Source organism: Odontesthes bonariensis, chromosome 6 (assembly GCF_027942865.1).
Source record: "Odontesthes bonariensis isolate fOdoBon6 chromosome 6, fOdoBon6.hap1, whole genome shotgun sequence".
In the NCBI taxonomy this organism is placed as follows: domain Eukaryota; kingdom Metazoa; phylum Chordata; class Actinopteri; order Atheriniformes; family Atherinopsidae; genus Odontesthes; species Odontesthes bonariensis.
Window position 1 is genome coordinate 18,679,772 of NC_134511.1, and position 24,926 is coordinate 18,704,697.

Sequence of the window (24,926 nt, forward strand, 5' to 3'; positions counted from 1 at the left end):
CAGAAACTGCTTCTGCCCAACCAAACCTACAAAAGTTCTGTTAAAGAGGTTTGGGATGAGAGTCAAAAAGATGATATCAGAACTACAGTGCTGATATCATCCTCATCCTTTTTTTTTTCTTACCTTTTGTTGCTTGACGAGAATGGTGCAAATTTCAGCTGTAACCACAGAAACAATGGTGGTGATGTCATCTTTAAATCGGTCAGAGAAGCGACTTCTTCGAGGAACGCTCTGCTTGTCCAGCTGAGACACATGCTGAGCCATGCTTTTTACCTGATACAACACCACACACGGAAAACACCAGTAAGATGCAGTGCACAAAGTGTGAGCAAAGACAGAGCAAGAGTTAGGAACACTGTATATATGCAACTTCACAACCCCTCAAGAAATCTGACAGGTGCAACACTGATTTGATGAAAAGGATGTGCAGATTTTAAAAGAGTATATTTTGATTATTCACATTGGCTTCGAACATCATTTATTGGCTTCATGAAATAAGAAAAAGAGGCATTTTTTAAGTTAAAGTAAGCCCTAAACCTCTCCAGAGAGGGTGCGGGCAGAAATATAAATAATATAAGGTGAGAGAGTATGAATGTGTGATAATTTACCTTCATTTCAAAACAGAATTTGCACTGTAAGGCCCATCATGATTTTAATGTTAGAATGCTTTTGAACCGCTCTTTTATTAATGCCATTATACTGCTGCTCCTATCATTTATCTCATTAATCTCTTTGGCATGTGGCCACGAGGTCATCTAACTACTTATGAGTGACTTTTATTATGTCATCATTTATCATTTATGTGATGAAATGTCAATAGACTAAAAAAAAAAAAAAAAAAAAAAGCTCTGTTAAATAATAGCTTATAAACACTGACCAGCAGCTCAAAGAAGAACCAGGCATATTTGTAAGCATTTTCTCTGCAGACGCCCGTGCTGACGACCATTTGCAGGGCCAGCTCCTCGTGAAACTGCTGCAGGAAGGAAAACACACAAACTGCACTGAGAACAAGAACCAGCAGCATTAAAAGCATCAAAATAAACATGATCACTTGCATCACTACAATCAATTCTGGACATCAGGAAAAAAACGTTGACTGAAATCTGACCAACACAGAACCAGTGCCCCCAGTGTTAGACTCCCACCTTGTGGGTACCAGAGGGAGCTGGAGGCTAAAACGCTCTGCTTGTTAAGTTGCACACCAGGATGTTTCAAATGTGGGTATTCTTGAACACATCCGAAACATTTAAACGCTTTGAAATTAAATCTGAACAAAAAATAAACATTCACCTGTGTGCTATAGCTCTATAGTTCTTCTTTAAAACACACAGATAGGAAACTTTAGGAAAACTGTCTTTTATTATGTTTAAAGTCTGCTCTAAATAGTCTGCTATACCTTTGCTATGTCAACATTAACTATTGCGACATTTAAGAAGCTTTTTGCTTTAAAAGCTACAATAAAGGTTTTACGCAGATCATTAAACTGTTTGATGCATTGCATTGTGACATTAATTGCCTCTCCTCTTCTATTTCATCTTTAGTGCGTACCACAGCATATCATTGCAAAAATGAGTTTCAAATTTCAACTTTGGAAAAAATTTGGAAAATAAGACTGCAATCATAAAGTATTCTATACACAAATCACTGCTTAGAGAAATGAGAGGGTTATCACCTAGAGTTTTTTTTTTTTTCCCTGTGAAACATCTGAGAACCAACTTTCAAATAAAACTCATTTGGATGGACTATATCAAGATGTACAAAGCATCAGACTCTGACACTAATTCAATATCAGTGCCATTTCATCAGTTCACCTTTGAATTTCCCTCTTAAGCAAACAGTCAATATTACCATCCAAGGTCTTCAGATCAGTCAGATATTTAAAGCCGATAAACTGAAACAGATGCTAGATTTATCATCTACATCCATTTCTTTTCCATCACGATGCAAACAAGGTGCTCCAAGCTAAACCTGGAGCCTGTGGTTGTCTGGTCAAATGAAACGAATGCCACATTTGGAAATGTTCATATTTAACCTTTAGAGATATTTTAGGTTACAAGATCTCTGATAACAGCAAATGTTTGAATCGTCTGCCTTTAGTAGACGACTAAAAAAAAAACATTTGTTGAGAAATTTGCATGGATAGGAACCTCCAACACTACAGCCACAACAAAGCATAGATAGGAGATGTAAATATTATGGAAAAACTGACATTTTCATTGAGAAACTAATGGAAACCGTCTTTAGTACATGACAGAAATGGATCTCCTTCGCTGTAAAGCGTGCAGTAATATCTCAGTATGGATTAAGCCGGGCACAAAGTTGACACAAAGTTAAGAAATGTAGCAGAAATGTACACCCAAGTGACCCATAGTATGTAGTTAGTTCAATGCCCTTAACTACAAGCCATGACCCTGCTTTGTTAGCCTTCCTGTCTCTCTCTTTCTTGATACTGTCGAACAAAGGCAAAAAATGCCTCACAACATAATTACTAAAAAGAAGAAATACATAATTCATCCCACAGGATGCTCATACTTTGTATGTTCCTTTTTTCTCTGTAAAATATAGTGTACTTATAAAAGTGGAAGAAAGGTTACAGGAACGCAGTACCTTTCTGCTGGAAGGTCTGGTGCTTCCTGTGGGGTTCTGATGGTTGTTTACATCCACATAGGTGGACATGCGGTTTCCTGGGTTGTTGAGGCCCTGGAGACAGAAAGTTCCATCACATTGAATGTGATGGATGCATTCATTAGTGTGGGTGTCTAGTGGTCTATTACAATGCCTAATGTAGTGTGGGGATGAACAGCAAATGGCTGTTTTGTGTGTATGATCAGGCTTGCTGTGGAATTAGGATAGGCAGTACATTCTGTACTGTCTTGTGTATGCTGGTGTTTAGTGAAATATAAATCCATAAATTAGCCTGGTGAAATATGGAGTCAGTGAAAACTGGGTTAAACTTAGTAAAGATTAAAGTCATCAGTACCTTGGAAGAAAGAATATTTTTGACCTCGGCGTCCTCAGCAGAGGTGTGCGAACCAGGGATGTCAGGGTTGCTGCTGCTGCGGACTCTGGACTGCTGCAGAAGCAAAGTACCAACTGCGGCAGCTGTGGCCCGACCCATGGTGCTGTAACGGCTCTCAGCTGACGCTACTGAACTCCCTGAACCTGAGCAAATGTTCACACAAGAGAAGATCAAATTGTTATCCTTGAAACGATGACAGCAAATATGATACTCAAAGGAATAAACGATTATGCCAGTACCTGCACTTTGCGTGTCTCGTGGGGGATCAGACAGATGAAACACCCAGTACAGGTAGGTCGCCAAGAGGCTGTTCCTGCCCTGCTGATCCCTGATCAGCTCCTGGCTGTTATGAAGACTGTTGACAATGGACACCACTGATTCGAAGGCTATCTGGGCCAGATTAGCTGTAGAACACAAAACATAGATATAAACGTGCACATATAAATGTTATGTTAGTCAAGGATGAGAACAGTGATTTCAGAGTAAATCCTCACCGGTCTGGCCAGCAATGACCATAGGCTGCATGATGAGGGTGAAGAGCTTATCCAGCACCCAGTGGAGAAAGAGGACCAGAGGCTCTAAGCTGGAGGAGGACAGGGATATGATGCTGAGCTTCAGTTCATGCTCCAGCTTGTTCTCTGGAATCTTCTCCTCCCTGACCCGCAATGGGAATGTAGCTCCACCCTCCAGTGCATGGCAGAGGGTGAAGAAACGCTCCAGGTGGTTGTCCTGGTACAGGAGAGGAATGATTTGTTACGGTGCAAGACTTGTACGGGAAGCAGAGGGAAAATAAGCAACAAGGGAATGAAGAAAGAGACAAAAAAAGAAAAACAGATGTATTGGGAGAAAATGGATGTAGTGCTTCCCGGAGGAGTAACAGCTGAGTGACAATTCTTGTACTTGTCTGTGAATTGATGTGCAGCCTAAAAGCCTAGATGACAGGAGGGAGGCAGGGAGACAGAGTGAGAAAAAAAGCCACTGTGTAACTGTTGGTGTCTCTGACAATTTCTCACCTGAGTGTGTACAGATGATACAGCTTGGACCTCGAGGTTAAAAAGTCCTTTGTGACTCTCCATCCACTTGACCGGAGGGACCTGAGCAGGAAGTTTCTAGAAACAACAGTCATATATAAATATCTTTGTTCAGTCTGCAATAAATCTTTACTTGTAAAAACACATTTTTTCCACAGGAAAAAAAAAACTGTTTTGAGGTTCTATATAGCATCATTCGAAGGCCCAGAAGGAATTTTTATGTGTGAACCAAAGATGCTGATATGTGTACCTCTGGTGTGTGCAGTGAGTAGTTGACAGGAAGTCGCTCCAAGACAATGGGCAAACAGAACTGACCAGTTTGCAGCCGGTCACTGTACAGCATGGGTAGCCACTGTTTCAGGGGAAAACAGCAGATTTAGTACACCAGCTCAGCTTAAATGATCAAAAATTATAAAAAATAAAATAAAATGCTAACATCAGACACGAAACACTTTGTGTTCCGAGTTTGAATTAGACAAAGTGAACTTATAAAATAAGTTGAAAGGAAGAAGTCTTACTGAGTATCCAATGAGTGTCTCGCAGCTGCCACTCTGGTTCTGTTTCTGCTGGCAGCTGATGTGGTAGAAAGTGAACAGCAAGTGATGTCTCTCCGTCAAACGGGCCGGAAGAGCAAATTTCACTTCCTCGTAGAAGTCTGGAGACCTGAGAGGTGGAAAACAGGAATTAACAAAAGAATTCAAAACAAAGGAAAAAAAAGATGTGTGAACACAAGAATAGTGGGGAAGAGACGATAATTAAATGGCTAAAAGAGGTTATTACAAAGTAAAAGCAGAAAAGCAGAATGCACTACTCTGTAAATCATTTAAATCTCACATCTATTTGAAAACAGAAAAATGAAATGTTAAAACTGGGAAATTTACTGTCATTTAAAAAAAATTTAAGGTTATTTTGAAAAAGGCCAAAAACACATTTCATGAAAAATTTGTTCAGATGCAACAAAAATGAAGAAATAAACCAACAAAAAGTTCTATTACAACAGGTCAGTAACATGATGCCATAGTCTGGCATATAATCTAAAATGATTCAGAGAATTTGGAGAAATGCAAGTAATCGAGACAAAGATGCCGCTTCCTCTGCTTTTCTGTGTGAACATGCCTATATGTCTTATGGTCTGAGGACTATGTATACTTTACAGAAAATCCCAATTGTGCAGGAAACTGTGTTATAGCGCAATTATGTGTACTTGCTTGTTATGGTAGGTAACAGGAGTGTAAACCTCTTGTAAAAACTCAGGGCCACTTGATTTTCCAAAAATGACCTAAAAAAAAAAAAAAAAAAAGAGTACATGCAGACAAAAAGTGAATAAATAAATCAATAAAATTTCTTCACATTATAAATCCGCATTGAATATCTTTGAGGGCTGACATTGTCCAGGCTGTCCATCTGTACCAGTGATCCTGCGATTACTGTGACAAGTGCTCGAAAATAATATCCGTGAGAATTGATTGGCGTTTTATCATTCTATCAAACAATGCATGTTATTTGCACATGCAGTGAAATTATTAGGACTCTAACATCATAACAGTTCTGTGAAGCAGCCACACTCACAGGCAGGGCACAGCTCGGGTCCTCTCCGCTCATAAACTGGATTTTGATGGTGATGTTTCTCGCCGATGTTAGTCTGTTGACAAAATTCAGCCTCTGGGGGTAAACATAGATCAAGTTCCTAAAGAGACACATGGAGAGAATGAGTGCCTGGGAGACTTTCGGTTTAATTATTGCAAGGAAAAAAAAAAAAAAAAAAAAAAAAAAAAAAAACTGTATGTGAAACAAAGCAGTTCCAGTACATATCACTAGATGGTGCCGTCTAACAAGCACCATTACAGTCATCTCGATGTAAGGCGACAGTAATGTCAGAGAAATGTCACCGTAGCCAGTAATTTCGTGTGGTTTTAATAAAACACTGTAATCTGTCTTGAAACCTGGAGTACAAGCGAATACAGGCCAGATTCCACAGAACAAATGCTTAGGTAATGCCACTGTAATGTAATTACCGTGCAGAAAACTCGTTTACAAGTGTTTATTTACAAATTAAATCATTTTGAGCCCTGAGTGGAAGAGCTTGAGGAGACAGATGCCTGAGTATCAAACTCCAAAGTATGCTTGAACATAAGTAGTACTTTAAGGAAGCAAAAGCCACAATGTGACGTCAAATTGTTGACAGACGAATGCATCTCCACCGTTCTTGTTGCCTCAGGTCTTTAAGAGAAATAATCTGTCTGTAAGAGCAAACAAACCTGTTTAAACCTCATGCCACGAATAATATATTTCTAAAGTTAGTTTGCATTTCCTCTTATGGGGGTGTCAGTCAGCTTTCCCTCTTCTGACAGTCTACTTCAAATTTTACAGGAACCGCATGTAAAAGAATGTATTCAAAACACTTACATACAATATCCTCCAACCCACCTGTAAATGTTGTGAGGGACATAAACCTCACTGGAGGGGAACTCCAGCACCTCTTTTATTGGCCGAATGTTTTTCTCAGCCACGGGTACGAGAGGGATAAGCTCAGGGGACAAACTGGCCTGTGGCGTGTCATGAATTGGAGACATGTCCAGCTTTATGCATCCTGGAAGACGAAACACAAGTCAAGTCCTGAATACTGGAGACAATCAATACGCACACAAATTAAGGAAGGGATCCGGGTTTCAGGGAAATGCATCTTAAACTTGAGTTATATGAGGAGATCAATAGCACTGTTAGAGTGAAACGGTTCTTTTCAGGCTACTGTCAACGACCAGATAGCTAAGCATAACGACTAGAGATGGGGGGGGGCTAGCTAGGTCACGTGCGGAGGAAGACAAATTCACTGTCTCGCCTTAAAAAGCTTTTTAAATTCATACTCCAATTTCAATCTGTTTCATCTGCACATAAATTAGGGTGTAAAAAGTTCCTCTTCTGGATTCAGATTTAGTTTTAGAATGATAATTATCTTTTTAATTAGTTTTTTCCTTTAGGCCAGTGTGCAGAAAATAAGCCGTTTTTGCACTTCTACACTTTCCGTCCAGCCTTTGGGAAGCAAATCAGCTGATGCCAACAAATGAACACGACAGCGCTCATTCGGTCTTCTCAATTCTCGGCAAGAAGAGAAATAAAGCACAAATCAAGATTTGGCAAAACTTCAAAACATTTCAGTGGAGTGACAGCTAACCTGGTATCGTCTTGACTCTCCTCTGCGGAGTTGAAGTTTTCTTAATCTCAGCCAGGAACTTCAGCAAATCTTCATCACTCAAACGATCTCCCTCCTGACACAAACATATGCAATGATTTTTATTTTTATTTTTTTCTCATTTTAAATGAAAGAATGAAGGTTACGAGGCCTAAATGCATTTTTTCACAGCCATAGTTTTATGGTAGAGACATTACAAGAAGTGGATGGAATGCATCACATAGCCTTTTTGATTAACAAATTAGAGGAGGCCACGCTATAGTCACAAGCTTGTCTGTTTGTCACACTGCATATTTACAATCTAGGAAATTTCTATTTGTGAGGATGGCTGTTCAACCTGTTTGAAGATGGTAGAGATAGTGATGGTAGCGGGTTTGAAAGCAGAGACATGACAGAACTGTTCATCAATGGTGTTGAAACGCTCAGAGTTCCTCCTCGGAAGCTGCGCTCTTCGGTCAATGCTGCTAGATTTAGCTGTAAAAAAGAAAGAAAAAAGTCAAATTAAGAACACAGAGCGAGGAATGCGTTTACATTCTGCAAATGTGTAACAAAAGTCATAACTTATTTCATTTGACTCTGATGCAAGAACTTGTGTGAATATATTTTGTTTCCAAATGAATACGGAGAAAAACTAATGTTCACTGCTGCCTTATGACTTACTGATATTGTGCGGCAGCTATATGCCTTATGGGGATTACATAAAAATCCAAAATCAGAGGAAGATATTACCCAAAATCCTAACGCATTACTAGATGCACTAATGGTAGGGAATGATACAGACAAAACAAGCGGCTCAGCGATGCAAAAGGAGACACAGATACAGGAAATGATTGTTGAGCCTTGTTTCTGAACCATCTCTCGCACTTCTGTCAACAAGGAAAGACGCATGAGGATACGCCAAAACAGACCTCCTTTTATGCTTTCAGAATCCATGACGTCACGCTCTATAGCAGCAGTAGAGATGACTTCCATGATATTAACGGTCGCCCAGGCAAAAGGCATGCGATAGTGGCCCAGCCTGTGACAGAAAGTCTCTGCCTGGCCTCGCAGTTTCTCAAGCTTGTCCTTGTTCTGGAAAAGATTCATGACAGCTTTCATTCTTTAAACTTTAGTAGCAAATACTGTAGTCACAGTAAGCATTTACAGGACAAAAAGACAAAAAGGTAAGATAAAAGAGGAAAAAGCTTCTGTGAAGCGACTCTTTTGGGACACAAAGATATTGCTATGTCACATTACCTTTGTGGAGTCGCATTCCCTCAACGTTATGTAGGGGTCAGCACAGTCACTGATCTCTCCTTGTTGGAGAACCTTTTCAATCTGAAACATTAGATAGGAAGTACACACTTCATTAACGATGCTAAGCACATTAAAGCTCTAAAATCTATATTTTTCTGGCAAATGTACAGAATCTATATTCTGTACTTGGGCCTTTCAGCTTATTCAAATCAGGAGGAAAATAGCTAAATACTGCTACTTCAATAGTATTCTGTGATGTAGCTTTTTTTTTTTTTTATTGGTTCAATAGAATCCATTATTACCTTGATGACCAGGAATATATCTGGGGAGGGATAAGTGATGGAGAAGATGGCAGATCTGGCCAACGTGGAGTGATCCATATGTGGAGTGTGAGGTTTTAAGAAGTTTTTAAACTGTTCCGAGTTCAGATCACAGTAGAAGTTCTCTGATATCTAAAAGAATAAAGAGATGAAAAGTTACATTTTTTATGAGAGAACAATGTTTACTGACAACAAGTAATGAACAAGTAAATGAAAGTTAACTTTTGGTTTGTTATTCAGAGCATCATATAATGCAAAAAGGCCCTTCTGAGGTGTAATGTTTTCTAAATAAAGACAAACAGAATAAGATAAGAGAGGAAACCAGGAGGCTGGACTGATGTAAGCACAATGCTGATACTGGAATGTCATCCGTTTAGTCCACTCTACAGTTTCTCGTCTCCCCTTCGTAATGACCTCAGGCTAGGAACACGGCCATATGTCCTGGTCTGGCCTGACCTGACCTGCTGTGTGTCATGTGAGCCTCTTCGCTGCAGAGCTTTTAACCAATCTCCTTCACAATGCTCATCCCCGAGGACCTCGACTACACTGACAAGGCAGAGAATGCCCTTAGAAACAAAATTTGTGCCCGATATATTCACGAGAATCACCAAAATTAGCTCAGACCATCAGATCAGAATACAATCATAGCATTGAGGGGATTTTTGCCTGACTTTGCTAATAGTTGATGGAAATTACCCTTTTCTCTTTTAATAGATGCACTTCTGGCAAATCACTTCATAGAATCACAGAAAAACTTCAAAAGTAAGACACAACTGCCTTATAAAGTACAGAATGCTTCATCAACTCAAAAAGAATAAATGGCCTTTAAACAAGGGGCAAATGTACAACATTCTAAGTGAATTATAATAACAATCACAGCTTGATTTTGATTAAATGAGACACAAGGAATGCAATAACCCTCTTTAACATGAGCCTATGTGTCAGACTGCCTGTCACACTCTTTGTATTGTCAGATGGAAAACACCTGGTGTCAACACATTAGCAGTGTAGCTACTGTAGATTCAAAAACAGATGTAAGGGACACTTTCTGAAGTAAGCACTTACTTCCCCACAAAACTTCTACTTACTCGGCTCACTGACATCCAATACTTTGGTGAGTTAGAACTCTCTTGACAACTGACTGCATTGCAGATTATTCCAAAAACAACACAATTACTAAGTCATGTAAAATAAAAAATAACAATACTGACATTCCTTTCTACTGCAGAGATATATTTCTCCATGTGATGCATACTTTAAAACCTTGTTCCGCTTTATATCCATGCATTTAATATCATAAGCACTTGTTGGGTCAAATCCTGCATCTGCACATTGGCTGATGGACCACAGACACATGATTAATAACCAGAGTATTAAATGGAATTTTATGAACATCTGCTGGGGATTTAAAAGATGTGAAACAACAAAAAGTGATGTGAACCAAAACGAATTGCGACAAATTCCTCACGAGACAGCAGGAAGCTATGCAGGATTACTGAAGAAGAGGAAGAAGAAGTTTAAGACTGTTGAGAAGCAAGAGAAACAAGGGCAAAGAAGAGGGATGCAGAAAGACTATTCAAAATTAAAGCAACGGCAGTGAATACTTCAGAAATAAGTGGGTCAGAGGTAAAAGCTTCACCGATCCATTGCAATTAAATCCGACTGACAAAACAGGATTGACACTTTCTCTTTCACTCCAACAGAGGCATGCGCCACAGCTCTTTAACAGTCTGCCACGGTCTCTACTTAATATAACAGGCAGGAAGAACACATTTCAGCTTAGTAGTACATATCAAACTCAGTCACCTTGAGACAAATACACTGAGACAATGTGATAAATTAGCACTGCTACTTACAGTGAGAGATCAAAGACAGCAAAAGACAGCAAAAACGCAACGCTACTTTTATTACAATATTCTCTTTGACATATATATGAAAGATTTTATGAAGAGCATCACCTTAAATGGGATCTGTTGCACAGTCCTTTTTTTAACATTAGAGGGCTTTAAATTGCCCTTTCTCACCCAAGAGAATATCTTAGAACCATTAGTCCTACAGATGGCTCGAAAGCATGAGGGCAGTGCTGACGGGGGGGGGGCAACCCTGGTGGCTAAAACCCTCATCTGATCTGAGAGATCCATGAGCACTTAATGTTTTCACCCTTTCACCCAGACAACTCTACAGCTGTGTAAATTCATAAAAATATGAAAACAACCATGGCTCAGAGTATTTGACTGGGAAAATACAGTGCAGTATTAGTTTTTACTAAACTAAACATGTTGACCCCCAGGGACATCAATATGTCAGGATGATCAGACCAAGAGCTTGGTAGATTATACTGATCCCTCGCTGCCATGCAAACTGCTCAAAGACACAAGACCACCCTGCATCAACGGTAGGGCAATGTCATGCAAGTGCTCGCTATCATGAAAGGTACTATTCTGAAAAGGCATAGGAGAGCAAATCAGTGCTGTTTAGATTTCACAGTTAATTTACAATGCATGATTAAAAGTCCACAAACAATAAATGTTGATATGCACAGACCAATCATAAACTGAAATGTGCTGACGTTCTCCAAACAAGCGCGAAAGAAACTGACATTACCCCAGGGCTTTAGTAGTGGAATGGAATATCACATGCCAGACAGCAGTAAAAGCAACATTAAAAAAAAAAATCTATGAACGGCTATGACTGTTGTATTCCAGAGAGGAAGAGATTACTTACCTTTTTCTTTTCTTTCAGGTCAAATAAGGCCATGGTAGCAAATAGGGGCTCGATGTCGATTTCAAACCTAGAAAGCCCAGAAGGAAAAGGAAATGGGTTATTCAATTAGAGCAAATGTCATAACTCTATTTTTACAATTACTGCTCTTACAATCTATTCCTGAAGATTGCTGTTATGATGGAAAGTAACCAAATGTACTACAATAAGTGATGACATTTTGAACTGAGGCTTAAAAGGATAAGGGGTGACGTTGCCAAACCACTGCAAGCTGAGAACTCAGTTCAACACAAACATTTGGCAGCTGTACGGGTTGCACAAGGATGAACGAGATCAAGAGTGCAAAACAGGGAAACTTTGTTTTTTGTGTGCGTCCGCGTGCGCGCACGTGAAAGTCAAAGAGACGGAGACAAATCCCACAGAGAGAGGGAGGGATAGAGATTTTCTGGAGAACAAATTCACCGCACAGCCTTCCTCCACCCTTACACACTGGTGTGTCCTTCACTGGATGCCGTTTTGTAAAAAATGAACTACTTAAACTCGTAAGTAATGATCAGATGTGAAAACAACAATATTCTGTATGTTAAAAGCAAAGCAAAAGCTTTTTTTTCCATAAGCGGAGATGTGTTTGAATAACTTCTCTTGAACGTAACTGCTGGCTCCGTGTCCAACTTGTACAATAAACACAAAGCAGCTGTTGAAATGACAGAACTATTGTCCCTCCTAAAAGCTAATGAAAATGTATGACTTACTTTAAGGTCTGGCATCGGATCAGGATGCGTTCTCCAATGTGCTCTTTGGGGCAGTCAGGAATGGGCCGGATTTCCACCGCATCTTCCTGGAAAAAAAAAGAAGCATCTCCAATTAACAAAACCCAGATGTTGGTAAAATGGGAGTTACAAATCAAATAATGTACATATAATACAGATTCTGAATATGTGCGTAACTTTCATGAAAATGTCCTTTTCAGAAAGGGGCAGGGAGAGAATGACTACATCTAGAGTATTCTGTTTGGAATTCTGTTTTCTTTCTTTTTAGATTAATCTGCTTTTGTCATGAATCACTTCAACCGGAAAATGCCAGAAAAATGTGGATAACAGTTTCCAGAAGCCTCGTGTGATGTCTTCAATTTGCTTGTCCTGCAAAACCAGCTCCCAAAAAAAATCTCAGGTCTAAACATTGTCTAAGATACTCAGCGAACAATCACTCAAAATGAAGAAATTTGGCACTCAAGTCAATCATGGGACCGTTTGGATTTTTTATGGAAATATTCATTTGAAAGTTGTTTCATTATTACAACATTCACATGCTGAGGTTATTTCCAGTTGATTAAGTGTTTTTTCCAGAGAATGAATGCAAAGTGATGTCTTAGTACTATCATTCTCTCTCATCTATCTGTTATAGTTATTGATTTATTGCACAAAGAAATTGGACACTACAAAGGAGGATGGAGAGATCGCTAAAAAACTCATGAGACTAGTTCATTATGTACACAACTAGAATACTGCTAAGAGTTCTGAGACTTTAAATTTCCTAATTGTGAGTTGACAATTCAATTTTTCTCTATTTGGCTATTAATCTGCATTCGACATTAAGTTGAGGCAAATCCTAACTCACTATTTCTATATGCACTGGTCGATTACATTTGCGCTACATCAACTCAAAACACATCACCTCGTCAGCTGGTGGGTAAAGAGCAAACAGCTCAGGGTGTCTGTTTCCCTGCCGTGACTCCTGGTTGAAGTGGTCTAGCTCCTCGTGGCTGCCGAAGGCCAGCAGACCCTCCACTCTTTGGTCCGGGGCCAAACATCGCAAGTTGAAATCAGACGAGGTTAGCGTGCGGCCTGCATCATCGCTCAACCTTGCAAGGGTTGGAGACTTCACCTGGAGAAAAGACAGAGAGCAAAGGGTAAAGAGGGTGTTGTGTTTTTTTGGGTGAGGCTGTCCAAAAGGAATCAAAAAATTTAATTAAATGAAACGAGGAAAAAAAAAAAAACCATGCACCAAAGTAGAATATCAAAAGTAGCCGCTATTACAAATGTTATTATTATTAGGTGTAGGGAAAGGACTGTTTCCTGAATTCATATTTGGTCGGCGGTTGATTAGTTTAAACTATATTACTGAATGAGGATAAGTAAATATAAAAAAACATCCATACCTTATACCCTATGCAATTTCTAAGAGAAACAGAACATTTACCTTCTACTCACACAACATTTCATCCCTAGCAACAACACACAATCATATTAAAAATGCAGATTGTGTTAACAGGAAAGATAATAAACAGCTAACAGGCATTTAAACAGTCTAGACAGTGTTGTTTTGGCCTTAAGACACTGACAGTCTCTTGAGGTTTGTCTTAACTAGACATGTTCAATGTAGAAAGCACAGCGCAAGCATCCCGTTAATGTTTACGTTACGCTATAGAAGCCGAAGCACATGTTGCATATTAGCTGATCGACCTCTGCGGTCACAGATCGCCCAGCGGGCGAAATAACTGTCAGACAGTTATGACAGCAGCAAAGAATGCAGAGCTGGCTTGCTGACTGATCTACAATAACCCTGGAGAACAAACATGCTAGATGCTGTGTAGTTTTCATATCCAGTGACCTGACAACAACAGCTCTGGTCTGCTGGACAAAAAAAAACAGCACCAGGCAGCTGCAATATCCTTCACACATCTAACACAATTACTTATAGGATATGAAAATGTGTTTTTCGATTATGAATGAAAATAAAACCGCTTTAATCCAGAAGAATTTCCAGATCAGTGTCAACCTCAGCGATCCTGCAACACTTTTCTTTTCGTCAGACCAGCTCACTTCTAGCCATTGCAATCTTTCAGCTTGTATTCACACACAAGCTCCTCACACCAACTAATCATAAACTAACAAATCACAGCATGAAAATATGGAGCAGTGGTGCAACACTGTCTTTCTGAATCATATCTGTAAGTGAGCATCTATGAAAATGCTCATGAGCCCCGCCCACATCTCAGTCTCTCAGCACTGCGAGACAAAACGCATGACAAGAAAGGAACTCATCAGACATTCTTCCTCTTATTCAGGGTGTCTCTCAGTTAAATACAGCATTGTTCCTAAAACCAATCTGTTTATGGGTCCAATTTGTGAAAAGGCCCTCTGAAAAATGAAGACTGTAGACCCATGTCCTCTGTGGCATTTATGATAGCACCACGCAATGAGTCCAAATAAACTGCTCCCACTTCTGTTGTGGTTTAACATCTTCAGATAAGACGTGGCTAACAGAATCTGATTTCATGCACCACAATCATAAACAGATGATGTCATGTCATTCAGAGGAAAACACACCAACTCTCCACTTTGCTTGTTCTTGCTTCCCCTGTAACCATGTAGAGCCCCAATCAGCTAGTTGTCATGACAGGTTGATGCTGTTTCATCCAAATAGCCTATTTTTAAAAAGAAAAAACACCTTGTGAACTTACTAACAAGGTGAACATTTTTGCTTTTAGAAAAGAGGAGACTTTAAGTATTAGAGATGAAAATTAGTCATCTGATTCACGAGATCATTAACAGTAAATACTCTGTATCTGTCTCATTAGCTGTTTAATTGGGTTTTTGCATAAAACATAACATCAGTCAGTCCCACTGCCTGTCTCTCTAGGAAGTGGGTCCATATGGAGTTACTCAGACTGAGCTACAGGGCATGCCATAAACTCACTGCTCCCATTCTACATCCGGATTAGAACGTTCCCTCATGCCACCCCTTGCTCTTGTCTCTTTCACTCCCATCATCCATCAAACTCACATCCAGTCTCTCACACCACAGGCTAGGACTGACCGACCATCCAACTGGGTGAAGCTTTGCCCTGTTGAGGCTCCAAGAGACCGTCACATCACGACCCCAGGGCTTTTGTTAAAGCAGATTGGACCATAGCTTTTAAATACTGAATGACAATAGTGCTGTTCTTTCCCCCTCTTTCACTCTCTCTCTCTCTGGCATGTAGATGATGGGAAGCCTGCAGCGATAATAAGGGGCCTTTTGGTTTCAGTGATTAAACAGGATTGGCAAGGATGGGGCAACAGAAGGGGGGCTGGTGAGACTGGCTGAGCCAGAGGCTGGGAGTGGCGCTGACTGTGACTTGGATGGCTGGGGATTTGCAAATGTGAGACAGAAAAGCAAGAGAGAGTGCAGTGAGAGAGGATGGGAACTCTGCCTGATATAATAACAGTAGAGACTGAGGCAGGGAGCTAAGCTGCTAAGCAAGGGCAGAGACGTCCATGTAAATATTAATTTTCAGTTTGTTACATATTTCACATTCTGTTTAACGTGTGACATGCATCAATCCGGTGGAACACCATCTGTAGGGTTGATGAGGGCTCGAAAGGGCTTGAAACTTGAAGGGGCCACTGCCACAGTGGAGAGAGTGATGGGAATAACAACGCACTGTTGTGTTCAGTGGCCACTAAAGCACCCACCCCTTCACATTTCTCTCTCAGGCCTTGATCAGTATGGACTGCCATACTGCTTTCACTTGACAGTCTTCCCCTAACAACAGGCACTTTAACTAAAAACAGAACATTGGCATTGAAAAACAAAGTAGCCTTTCTTGTAGTTCTGCTGACGACGCAGCTCGACATTTGAAGAACTGCTCTAATATCTATACACTAAGTATGGAGTAAGCAGGATGTTAGCTTAGTTTAGCTTAACATGAAAACTGAAAGTGGGAGGAAAACACCAACTCTTGTTGTCAGAAATCCATCTGTGGATTCTGTTTGTATTTTTGTTGCACAAATAAAAAAAAAAAAACTTTTTCAAAATGCGCTTTCACCGAAAACCCGACGGGGTGTCTTCTAATTCTTTTTAAAATTCTGCTCTTCTGTCATTTTAGTATGGATATGTTGAAGTTTATGTGAATGTGTTTAAACATACTGTTTATATGCATACCTTTACAACATTAAGAAAATATTCTCTAAGGAATCACATAATAATCCACTGGCCTAACAACATAACCTTTACATTTAGACTTGTCAAATCTATGGAGTCAATGCGGTTGATTTATTCTAATCAGCATCTAATCATTATTTTTATTTATTGTTTTGCATGTTAGAGGATCCCAACCAAGGGACCAAGCCAAAACCTTGTCCCAATGTCAACAAGCATCAACAGAATCAGGTCTTAGAAAACAAAAAAGTTGTCTGAAGAAGCACGTTAGCTGAGAACTGTTAATGAGTAGCCCACTGCAGCCCACACTGCACAAGATGGCCTCTGAAAAGGGCTTTTTAAGGAGGAGTAGGAGATCTCTAGACCATGCATGGAAAGTAAAACTTGCATGAAGCAAACAACATGACCAATGATGAATTTTAATGGCCAATACAACAGTTTGGAGTCCAATGACTGTCCATCCTCCTCCAACACTGTTGGAAATTACAAATCTTTAGCCTAATCAGCGAGCAGCTTTTAGCAGAGTAGCAGTTATCTTCAGTCAAGCCCATCAAAAATGTCTTATCATAACTTGGAAATAAACAGTAAAGCAGTCTCGTAAACTTTAATTTCAATGTAAATGATCTTAGGTGCACAATGTCAAACCAAACTTGATGTGAAAACTTTGTGTGCGTAAGTAAACATGAAGACTTAGTTACATTAATTTACTATATGCGGAGGAAAGGTTAGGATGGCTGTTATGCTACAGGGTGTGAGCAGCTTTACATCTGTAAAAAAAAAAAAATCTGTAAAGATACCATGTCAAGTCAGTTGAAAGAACTGGAAAAACAGAAAACAAACACACATAATAGCCATGTACACTTGAACATAAACACAGACTCATGAGGAGGATTATCCGACGCAAGCTAAACGCAGGTATTATTACCGGGCATCATGTCTGTGCCGAGTATCTGTTTTGCCATTTATTTTTTCAAGACATCATTTTTTTCTGGCGTATCTAGCACATGTGTAAATGCACGTAGAGAAATTTGTGTTTGGAAAGTGCAAATGTATTAATAACGCAGAGTAACCATGTATTTTGTTGTTTTAAATATGAAGCTGCTGTCCGGTTATGCTTTGTTGCAAAGCATGACAGTTTGGTGAAAGGTTCAATGAACTGGAACAACTTCACTCGCAATGACATTAGCTTGGCTTATTGTTTGGAGTCTCAACGCAAGACTGTGATCCGAGTCCGACTGCGACTGGTGGAGACTGTGCAGCCATCGGTCACAAATTCCTCCAACTTCAACTGTTTGTAAAACATCCCATCAGCACTGATAAATCAGCAAAACAAGTAAGGCAAATGAAGCTCTTAAAAGACACAGATTTGAAGAAGTAAAAGGTACTCATAGTGAATATTTAGAGGTTAGTTTATTCAAAACTATTGAGAAATGAATACAGTGACAGTAGATTTATGCTCCTTACCGGTTTGTCGTTGTTTTCTGGCTCAACATCAGACTCGAAGATTTGTTTCTGCAGGAGTTTGTGTAGGCCAGCTCGCTCCGAATATGCGCTCCAACCGTCCCCTTGGCATCTTCATGCAGACACACAGGTCAAAGATCAGTGTGTAAACCCAGCAAAGGACCTGCATGGTTACGACTAAACACTTCTGCACTATAGTCACTCTTAAATAACAACCTCGAATGGAAATCTAACGCAACATAGTCACATATTGTACGCGTGTACTGTATATGCTTAACTCTGTAGTGCCTGACCCAAGAAATAGTAGTAAAATATCTGAAGCCTTTATTTGATCATTTAACAACATATTTGAAAAAAAAAAAAAGTAAGCAAATTTTTGCCCATATGATGATGCAATAGGTCTCAGAAAAGTATGTATAGGGTGCTTGCTCTTTTTCCAAATTAAAATTCCAGACTTTTTTAAAACTGACACTTTTTTTCCCCAAGACCTTAACTTTATGTACTTGTAACTTGTGTGCCTACTGCCTACTTCATTGGTTGAGATTGTACCAACTGTGTTTATTAGAAATGTTAATTTTTATAGGCTAGTATTCAATGAACAAATGCAATATTCACAGTAAATTATGCTTTTACTGATGAAAACGTTTCAAAACATGAAAATCACGAGTACATGAATTTCACATCAAACAAGTGTCACAAAAACTATCTATAAAAAAAAAATGAATGGATGGATGAATGTATGTAGAATTCAGTCTCTTTACTCACATCTCATCCCATTAGGCTAATACAGTACGTGACCAGTTAGTAAAATTATAGTTTTATAGCCCACCTTCCTATTTTTCATTTCACAATGCCTTTGAGCATACTGTAAAATTCTACCATACATTTATTTTCCATACTTTATTAAGACTTTCACACAAAATTCAAGACTTTTCAAGGTCTGGAAAACAGTGCTTCAAAATTCCATACTTATTAAGACTTTCAAGACTTGCGCACCCTGTATGTATCAAATACGATAGAGAGAGCACTGCAATGTATGAGAATTAAAGGGTTTACCTTCTAGAGACTACAAGCCAGGGCTGGGTGTAACTATTAACACAGTCTCTTACATGCTGATCCAACTCCACTCTGTCAAGAGAGAAATGAGGAAGAGGACAATAAAACGATATGTACACAGGCAGACATGTATGCAGACACTTGCAGACAACTGAAAACCTTAAACTGTTTCCATATCTTAATCGGTACCTCATGGTCAAATTGTAGGACACAAGAATGCTCTGAATAAGATTACAAACAGTGATGGAATAGTTTTATAATGACTAAAGGCCTTCAAACTAAATCTTTACATCCTGACACAATTTTCCTGATTATTGCGAAATTGTAGAAATTCTATGAAAGTCTGCAGTCATTACTGAAAAAACAATGTTTTTCTGCCAGCTTTAGCCTATCAGTTGATCTCTTTGGCTCTAAAAACAACATTTATAAGTTTATCTGTTGTTATATGTTAGATGGCCTCTGACCCACCCTTCCTCTGGGGCAGAGTGTCGAATAGTGCGACACTCCTTCTCCACCTGCTCCACTTTGAGGTCATCGTCGGGAAAGTCACCGAGTTCTTGCATCAGAGCCGAGTCTCCACTTCTTAACTGTGACATCAGGAACTCTTCCAGGTCCAGTGGCTCCACCGCTTCATACGTCTGAGGCTGAAGAATCCAGGGGTGAAGAAGGGGTTGAAGGGGTTGAAGGGGGGGTGGGGGGGATTTAGAGAAGCATTACAAAACACTACAACAAACATCAAAAATCAAATATCTAAACTAAGCACTAAAGCAGAGAATCAACAGAGATCATAAATGTAAATTTTGATTTATTTGTCAGCATAGAAGAGAGGAATGGAATATAAATCCCATATTGCCAATGCCCAATGAAATTTGAAAAACATTCCCCTTGAGGCGCAGTAACATTGAATTACATGCACAGAGTATACGACAGCATAAGCAACATTACCATAAGGAAAGATTGCAAGGCAGCTAAAAGAGGTACAAATGTACAATTATAAGTAGTGAGGGTTAAAAACAACAAAGTAGATTGCACTTGTGACACATAGTGTCACAGTGTGATATTCATGTGCTATCACCCTGTAATTAAAGACATGGCTCATGAGATTCAGAGTTGGAATAATTAAAAACAAAAATTAGGACTGTTGAAGACCCCAAGATCCAAAATAAAAAAAAACAAAAAAAAATGAATGGCAACTTTTAACTGCCCTTACTTGAGTCTAAACAGCACGGGGAAGGTTTGAGGAAAAAGAATAGGAACTGCGAGTGAGTTGGATCCAAACATGTTGAATCATGAATTTTTTTCTAATACCTCATACCTGTCTAGGAACAAAAGACACAAGCGCACACAAATAGAAACTGGAACAAACTGGCCTGTTTCAGACACCCAGGCTTCTTTCCTCCTCTGCGAGCCTATTTTTAGACAGACTCAAAAATCCTACACTCTGCTGTAGCAGATCAAAGGGAAGTATTTCATAATTTCAATGCACAGTACAAATGGGCTGAAATTTTCACATGTCTAACTTTGAGGAAGTGCGAATTACTTATCATTGTCAACACAAAAATCCACACTCATTCATACAGGAGGTGGGGTTAATGAGCCTTTCGTGATTTGAATAGAAATGAATAGCACAACTGCTGAGGTAGTACACATCCCCCTTTTTTGTGGCCAGGCTGGTTATGCTTGTATAAGAGAAACCTGCATGTAGCAGATGTTTCTGTGAATAGTGACAGCAAACTGGGCAGATCTCCAATGTGATTACAGACTGCGGGCTGTAGCTGGAATGGAAAAAAGCTAAGAAATTTACACCATTCTATCGTGCCGAAAATCTGAATTAAAAATGCTCACAGTAATAAGAGCGATAATGCTGCATGCGCTGGAGAATTTTCTGAAGAACATTTAAACTTTTAGCCCTGCATGCTGTATCACACAGGTACAGAAACAGGTGTTAAAGGCGGGGTAGGGGATCTTTTTCTGGAACATTTTTTTACATATTGCTTGAAATACTCTTCACACCCCCATTGCAATCAATTAATTAAAAGTTTTGACACAAATATGAAAATTTTTAGTGGCCTCTAGAACGTACAATCTAGGAAAAACACTATCCAATCATTGTGAACGGACCGTTCACAATGATTGGATACTGATGCCGTCTATCAAACTGCAATCTGCTCCTCCCTCCCCCTCCTTCCCCCTGTGCGTGTAACCTGCTCCGTGAACGAATTACGCGTCCAGAAGCTTGGCAGGAAGCTAAACTAGAGCAGGCTTGGCTAGCACCTAGCATTATTAAACGTATAGTTAGCATATACTAAATACTAAATACGGCAACGATCGATGCTTGCTGTCAGAACAGCGCTCGTGCACCTTCGTGCTCGTGCGTGTTCATGTACTCTAGAGGCGTGCCTTCGGGGGGAAAGTGAAGAAAAGGGTTGGGACTTTTTACCGGTGTATTTTCAAAATACAGCTTCGCTGGACTCAAAATCCAGGATCTCCTACCCTACCTTTAAGGCTTGAATACAGAGATAAACTGCATGTAGTGTAAAATTAAAGCAGAGTAGGAGCCACACTCACACACTCTGTGCACAGAGAAGAGGTGGAGATAACTGCAGCCACAACATTAGTCATTGCTCTACCCAGCTTTTAAAAGCAGAGCAAATTCCATTTGCCTTCAGACATGTTTTTGCACATCAATGCACCCCGAGGCATATTCTTCTCTGTTCAACAGTCGAGCAAATTGCATCACACGGTTTAGTAATAATGGTGAGCGTGCAATTCAAGCAGTACAGAGTAGACTGGTACAACTATACAGTTGTTCCTTCTTATTGTTTCTAAATAACAGACCCACACATGGAACTCCTTCTTTTCATACAGGAGGTGTGAACCAAAAAAGAAAATCCCATTTGTGGCAGTCGTCGCCCAACTGTGCATCTGTGTTTGTGCGGCTCTTTATCTGAGTTCACACTATCATTGTAGCACAACCTCTTTTTCTTGTTTAGTTAAATCCCAACAAAAGATAAATGTATGCAAATCTATGCATGCTTCTGATCAGTGCCTGTTGCTCCGTGGAGTCTTGAGAGGGGCCAGTAAAAACCTTCAGTTTTTAAAATTGGTGTACTTAATGGTGACAACAAAAATGATACTTTTGCATTATTTCATGTGCATGCTATCAATGAAACCCTTTTCTTAAAGCAAAACTCAGTGCGGCCATATGGATCAATATTTGAAAAAAAACTAAAGCTTTCTTGAAAAGCAAAAACTTCAACTTCAAAACCAGATGTAAATTTATAGGTCAAAAGAATCCATTCACAAACAATATAATTCAACCAACACAGTGCTATTTCAAATGTGCACTGGCAAAAATGAGCCAGGAGAGACAACAGACACGGCAGGTAACTAAATGCAAACGACGTTCGTACAAAGTAAAGCCAAATTCAACCTGACACATGATATCAAGCATGTCAATAATCTAATTTTCAAGTTTCAGTCAGTTTTCAAATGACTGCAGCGCTTAAACAGATATTGTAGACTTACCCTGACGGTAACTGAAGTGCACCATAAAAAGGAAGTGCACAAAATGGCGCACTCCGGATATGGGAACCTACGCTACAGGGTGCACCAACTAACGCTGAATGCTTTTGGCTGAAACTAAGCCGCAGCCCAAATCACAGATCCCCTTTAAAATCATGCTCATATTCCTAGAAGCTGGCAACTCTACTAGAGCTGAGTAGAAATGATCAACAGAACTCAAGGTGGAAGAGGTGTTAAAAGCTATTCAGAATAAAAGTTTTAAATTGAGCCCAAAAGTCTGAACACACAAAATGATTGGACGGTGAACTGAAGCCTCGAGTTTTACAGCTTCAAGAGAGAAACCACAAGAAATGAAAGGAAGTGACGTCAACAAGGCCTCCCTCCATCAGCCGGCATTTCAACACACAGGAACAGAAAAATACAGACACTGACGCATACAATCATGCTGCTAATGCACACATAAATAGCAGCACTGCAAACAAGCACCAAAGTGCATGTAGCTCTTCCTTTTAATCTGTCAATATTTGCAGCAAACCTATAAATAACACTAATAAGGCAACAGTCCGAACTGCAGGCACAAATATTAACCATAGAAAAAGAGCTGGGAAGGTTACAGTCATGCCCATCTGTATCCCAACTGCGGCAACAAACATCCCTCATCATCCCTGTGCTAGACATGACTGCTGAATAATGGGAAACTACCATCTCAGAGATTATGGTATTTAAAGCCCTCTCCTGCATCCCAAATCCGGTCTTTTAAAGATTTGCCCCAATAAGCCGCAAGGTAAGCACGCCCCAGCTAGTGCCTGCAAGTAGCCAAGGCTCTGACCCATTTCACAAGCAGGTTAGAGGTTTACAGTGCCGGATGCCACAAGCTACGGTGGCATGGATGGTCCATGCACTGCTAGTCCAACCCTGTCAGCTTACAAGCTTTGGGATCATTACAGGGACACTACAAAGGGGCTTCAGCTAAGTCATGCAACAAACAGATATGTCAGGAGACTTAGCATCGAAGAGCTTCAGAAATCTTTAGGTGGTAGAAATGTAGGTCGACAGAGAGTATGAGACATGGGGTATGAAACAGATTTAGCAAAAAAGCAGGAAGAGTGTAAAGTGGAATATACAAAGCTAGGACAAAGGTTTAGAGGGTTTCATAGAACGACTCGTGCAGTGTAGTGGGAGAGAAAATCCCTGTAAAGGATTACTGCGCATCATTCCGTCTGCTCGCTTAAGAGAGGAGGAATCACTCTAACTGTCTGAGAGGCCTCAACTGAAGAGGTAAGAAAACAACCTGCAATAATGACAATCTACCTGCTGCAGACACTAAGGAACCGACTGTTCCAAACCACTGTAAGGCATTAAGCATGTATACTCTCAACAATACTCTCACATACTGTAAAGGGAACAAAGAAACATCCTAAAAAAAAAACACAAATCTTATGCAAAGACACACACAGCTTTGCAGAAGCATTTCCTTGTGTTTTCTCCAAATTGTCGGGGACTTAGAGCAGTGTCTAGTCCTGAAGATTATTCTTTGAGTCAGACATTCTCTAGGTTAATGACGGTAAAGCGGATGTGAGGATGATATGCTTATAACCCCCTAGTAGTGTAAGCCCAAACACCAAAGCTGTGTGAGAGCTGCATGAGAGGAAACATCTCTGCACACCTTCTCTGTCACCCTGTGTTCTTTTTTTTCAACCGAAGAAGCATAACATTAAGTTAAGAAGGATTATAGACAAGCAGCATTCAATTTAGTCAGTTGATCCTCGGACTTCACATGTTATAAATGACATAACAAAATAAAGGGATATACTAATTAAAAATAAAAAAAAGGTGTAATGCTGCAATTGTTTCTCTCTGAAACCTGCCTGCAGCTACTGGTTAGCTCATAGGTAGCTGCACATTCATCAGAGCAACACACAGCCTAGGATGACTTGGCAATTTCATGCTGGTTAAAAATGTCTTAAAACCAAACATCAAGGTATTCTTATACAGAAGGCAACTCACCACTGTGAGGCAGGCTGAGGCCGAAGCAATGGAGTTGGTTCGGCTGTGATAAGAGCCATTGCTCCCACTGAAGTGCCGTCTGATCTCGGCAGAGGAGTGCCTGAAACAAACATTGGAAATACAGACTTGTAAGGTTTTGAGTTCAGGATGCAGTGAATAACAGAATATTTAGACACAGGCATTTACACACAACCTAACATGGACGTAGCGCATCTTCATAACAGACCCAACACCAATTGTTTCAACTTGCATTATTTTGAATCAGGCGGCCATGGTAATTCTATTCAAACTATTGTTCACCCTCGACAAAAGCGCATCTCTGCTGGCCATGAAAAGCTTTGCTGGCACCCATACAAGCAGTGGAATAAATATGGTGTCCTTATTTAGGGGTCAGACCATGCAGGAAATCAACATGACATAAGAATGAAGTAGTATTC

General features: G+C 39.8%; 1 protein-coding gene across 2 annotated transcripts in view; it reads right to left on the reverse strand.

Moving 5' to 3' along the window:
• Window positions 1-24,926, reverse strand: part of dock8 (dedicator of cytokinesis 8) — a 54,058-nt gene that overhangs the window by 20,228 nt on the left and 8,904 nt on the right. Inside the window, exons 2-25 of one of the 2 annotated variants that reach the window (XM_075467746.1) lie at window positions 24,490-24,589; window positions 19,426-19,601; window positions 18,958-19,029; window positions 17,905-18,013; window positions 13,192-13,401; window positions 12,270-12,355; window positions 11,521-11,587; window positions 8,779-8,928; window positions 8,477-8,557; window positions 8,149-8,311; window positions 7,578-7,714; window positions 7,223-7,316; window positions 6,478-6,640; window positions 5,620-5,737; window positions 5,259-5,329; window positions 4,569-4,713; window positions 4,301-4,402; window positions 4,033-4,128; window positions 3,514-3,748; window positions 3,259-3,423; window positions 2,981-3,162; window positions 2,608-2,700; window positions 878-973; window positions 124-273 (exon numbers count right to left, since the gene is read on the reverse strand). In XM_075467746.1, coding sequence (XP_075323861.1) covers window positions 124-273; window positions 878-973; window positions 2,608-2,700; window positions 2,981-3,162; window positions 3,259-3,423; window positions 3,514-3,748; window positions 4,033-4,128; window positions 4,301-4,402; window positions 4,569-4,713; window positions 5,259-5,329; window positions 5,620-5,737; window positions 6,478-6,640; window positions 7,223-7,316; window positions 7,578-7,714; window positions 8,149-8,311; window positions 8,477-8,557; window positions 8,779-8,928; window positions 11,521-11,587; window positions 12,270-12,355; window positions 13,192-13,401; window positions 17,905-18,013; window positions 18,958-19,029; window positions 19,426-19,601; window positions 24,490-24,589 — 3,061 coding nt within the window. Of the gene's footprint in view, window positions 1-123; window positions 274-877; window positions 974-2,607; window positions 2,701-2,980; window positions 3,163-3,258; window positions 3,424-3,513; window positions 3,749-4,032; window positions 4,129-4,300; window positions 4,403-4,568; window positions 4,714-5,258; window positions 5,330-5,619; window positions 5,738-6,477; window positions 6,641-7,222; window positions 7,317-7,577; window positions 7,715-8,148; window positions 8,312-8,476; window positions 8,558-8,778; window positions 8,929-11,520; window positions 11,588-12,269; window positions 12,356-13,191; window positions 13,402-17,904; window positions 18,014-18,957; window positions 19,030-19,425; window positions 19,602-22,485; window positions 22,770-24,489; window positions 24,590-24,926 lie in introns of those variants that run through there. The other variant, XM_075467747.1, reaches the window with a different exon arrangement.